We start from the raw sequence: 2,356 nt of genomic DNA on the forward strand, positions 1-2,356 counted from the left end.
CAGCACCCCCACCCCCCAGCACCCCCACCACTCACAAGTGACACGATGCCCGCTGAGATAGACTGGTCCAGCTCCACACTTGAGCACGAAGGTGACGGGAGGGACCAGCTCCAGACCTTTGAGGCTGACCTGCAAAGAGGTGGAGCTCAGAAACCCCCAAACCCAGTTTGTGGGGGGCAGCAGCACAGGTTAACCCCTGCATCATGGGATGGGAGCTCCTGTGCAGCAGGGAGGTGGGATGGACCTGGACACCAGGATCCTGGGGGGATGTTATTACCCCATAGACAGTGGCTGAATGCTGGGCTTTCACCTGCCCTTACCATGGGCAACACCGATGTCCGCAGCGCCGCGATGGGCACCGGTTTGTGGTCCCCATAGGTGTTCTTTGAGTCCACAGCCACCACGTGCAGCTCGTCCCTGGCCTCAGCCCCCAAGCAGATCTGTGGGACAGAGCAGAACGTGGCCATCAGCCAGAGCAGGGGCTGGCCCCGAGGGGCTCTGCGGCAAGGGGGGGTCTCACCGTCCTCAGCAGCACCAGGTGCTCCAGGAAGTCATTGTCCTCCTTCACCACGCAGCTGCGGGTGCCCGTGCTCAACTGGCAGCCTGCAGGGACACAGCATCATCTAAGATCCCCCTGTGTGACCCCAAAGCAGAGGGGAGGCTTTCCTGGGTGCACACACCACAGAAAAGCAGGAAACACCCCCATGCACACCACTCACATCCACTGTCCCCCCACTTTCAGGTCCCACAGCTCTGTACCCCACAGTGCAGTGACGGGTGGCTCCTCCGTCAGCAACCCAGAGAAGGAAGAGGAGCAGCTCATCCTCCACAGTGATCCAATAGTAGGAACCAGCTCCTGTGACAGACACCAGAGAGAACAGCCTTGAGCTGTTGGAGCAGAAATATATGGATAAAATAGGGCCTTGGAGTGCTGAGAGCAAACAGCAGCAGCAGCCCCCTCAGCAGGACAGCACTGGTCAGGGAAGGATAAAAGCACCCGGCTGCTTAGGCATCCCCTAAGGAAAGGGAAAACCAGTTAAATACCTTTACAAAGCCAGCTCTAAGAGGACGAGGAGCCTCCCTGCAGCAAGAGAGCACTATCAGCAGAGGCATTTAGTACAGAGAGAGCACTTGGAGGGCTCCAAATGCCACACCAGCACCAAGAGTATTGCCAGCATCAGTGGTTAATGCAGCAGCAAAACCCAGCACCAGGACTGGGGGCCCAGAGGGAGCTGCTCCCATCCCATCCCATCCCAAACCTACCAGGAAAGCAGCAAACATCAGCCTCCATCCCTGCTGCTTTTAATGCAAAGGGCCCTGAGGGAGGTGCACTTTGGGAATGCAGTGCAGGTGCTGCAGGAGGGCAGGTGGCACCAATGCACTCACCTCCCCCAACACCACCCACCTCCCCCCCACTTGGACCCATCCCAAACTGGGAAGCCCACCTTCACCAACTCCAGCTTGATTGGAGGTGACACTGGTCCTGCCTTTGGGGCATGCAGAGACCTGCCCCCCCCCATTCCCATTGACACCTCCCTTCACCCCCAGGTATGCTGCCATTTGGGAAGTCACTCATTAACATGGGGGCTCCTAAGGGGCTAATGAGCAGCTGACAAGCTGGTACTGCCCCGTGTCCCCTTGCTGGCCACAGAGGGTCTCAGGGTATCACAGAGGGGGACACGCAGGACCTGCTTGTGCTGGGGGGCAGCTGCAGGGATCAGGGACCCTCTCTCCCAGAGCCACCAAACCGACAACTAAAGCTCTAAAATGGAAACCAGCACACGTGGAGGCAGCGTCTCCCTGCTTGGCACAGATTCGAAGGCATTGGGGAGTTTCAAAGGTTTATTTCACACAGAGACAAAACAGGACAACAACTTCACCGTCAACCACATTTACAACCAACAGCATCCCCAAAGCGGCCCTGCGGCAACGTGGCATGGGCACAGCCGTGTCTGCTTTGACAGGAGCCTAATTCACATTTTTTGCCCAGTTGCCCCAGCCCGGAGCTCCCCACTCTCCCCTGTGCCTTTCCTTTGCTAAAGGCATCGCTGCGGCTCCTGGGTTCACACCCAGCGGCTGGGGCAGGGGTGGAGCGGGGATCCTGGAAAGGGTCTGTGCCTGCGGGATGCTCCTGAGGGGCTGCCCGACCCCCGGCCGAGCCTGGACCACCAGGTTCTTCATCCTTCAAAACAGCAGGATCCCGACGTCAGGAAGCCCCCGGTGTGGGAGCTCATCCCCCATCCTCACAGGGAGCTCGGGGACATCCCTGAGGCTGCGTTGCCTCTCGGCGAGCGGCACAGGAGCTTTTCCCAGCTGCTCCAGCACCAACGGCACAGAGGAGACCATGGATAATCCC

The 2,356-nt window shown here is 59.0% G+C and overlaps 1 protein-coding gene across 1 annotated transcript; it reads right to left on the bottom strand.

Moving 5' to 3' along the window:
- Positions 1-35: 35 nt before the first annotated feature.
- LOC104545161 (nucleoplasmin-like) lies at positions 36-603 on the bottom strand (the record flags this gene model as incomplete). Its single annotated transcript, XM_010190223.1, has 3 exons — positions 36-129; positions 321-440; positions 521-603. Coding segments are annotated over 3 exons (297 nt in total), but the record flags the coding sequence as incomplete, so codon positions are not given.
- Between the last annotated feature and the right edge of the window lie 1,753 nt (positions 604-2,356).

This window comes from Mesitornis unicolor, unplaced genomic scaffold, assembly GCF_000695765.1.
Source record: "Mesitornis unicolor isolate BGI_N332 unplaced genomic scaffold, ASM69576v1 scaffold37808, whole genome shotgun sequence".
NCBI classification, from domain to species: domain Eukaryota; kingdom Metazoa; phylum Chordata; class Aves; order Mesitornithiformes; family Mesitornithidae; genus Mesitornis; species Mesitornis unicolor.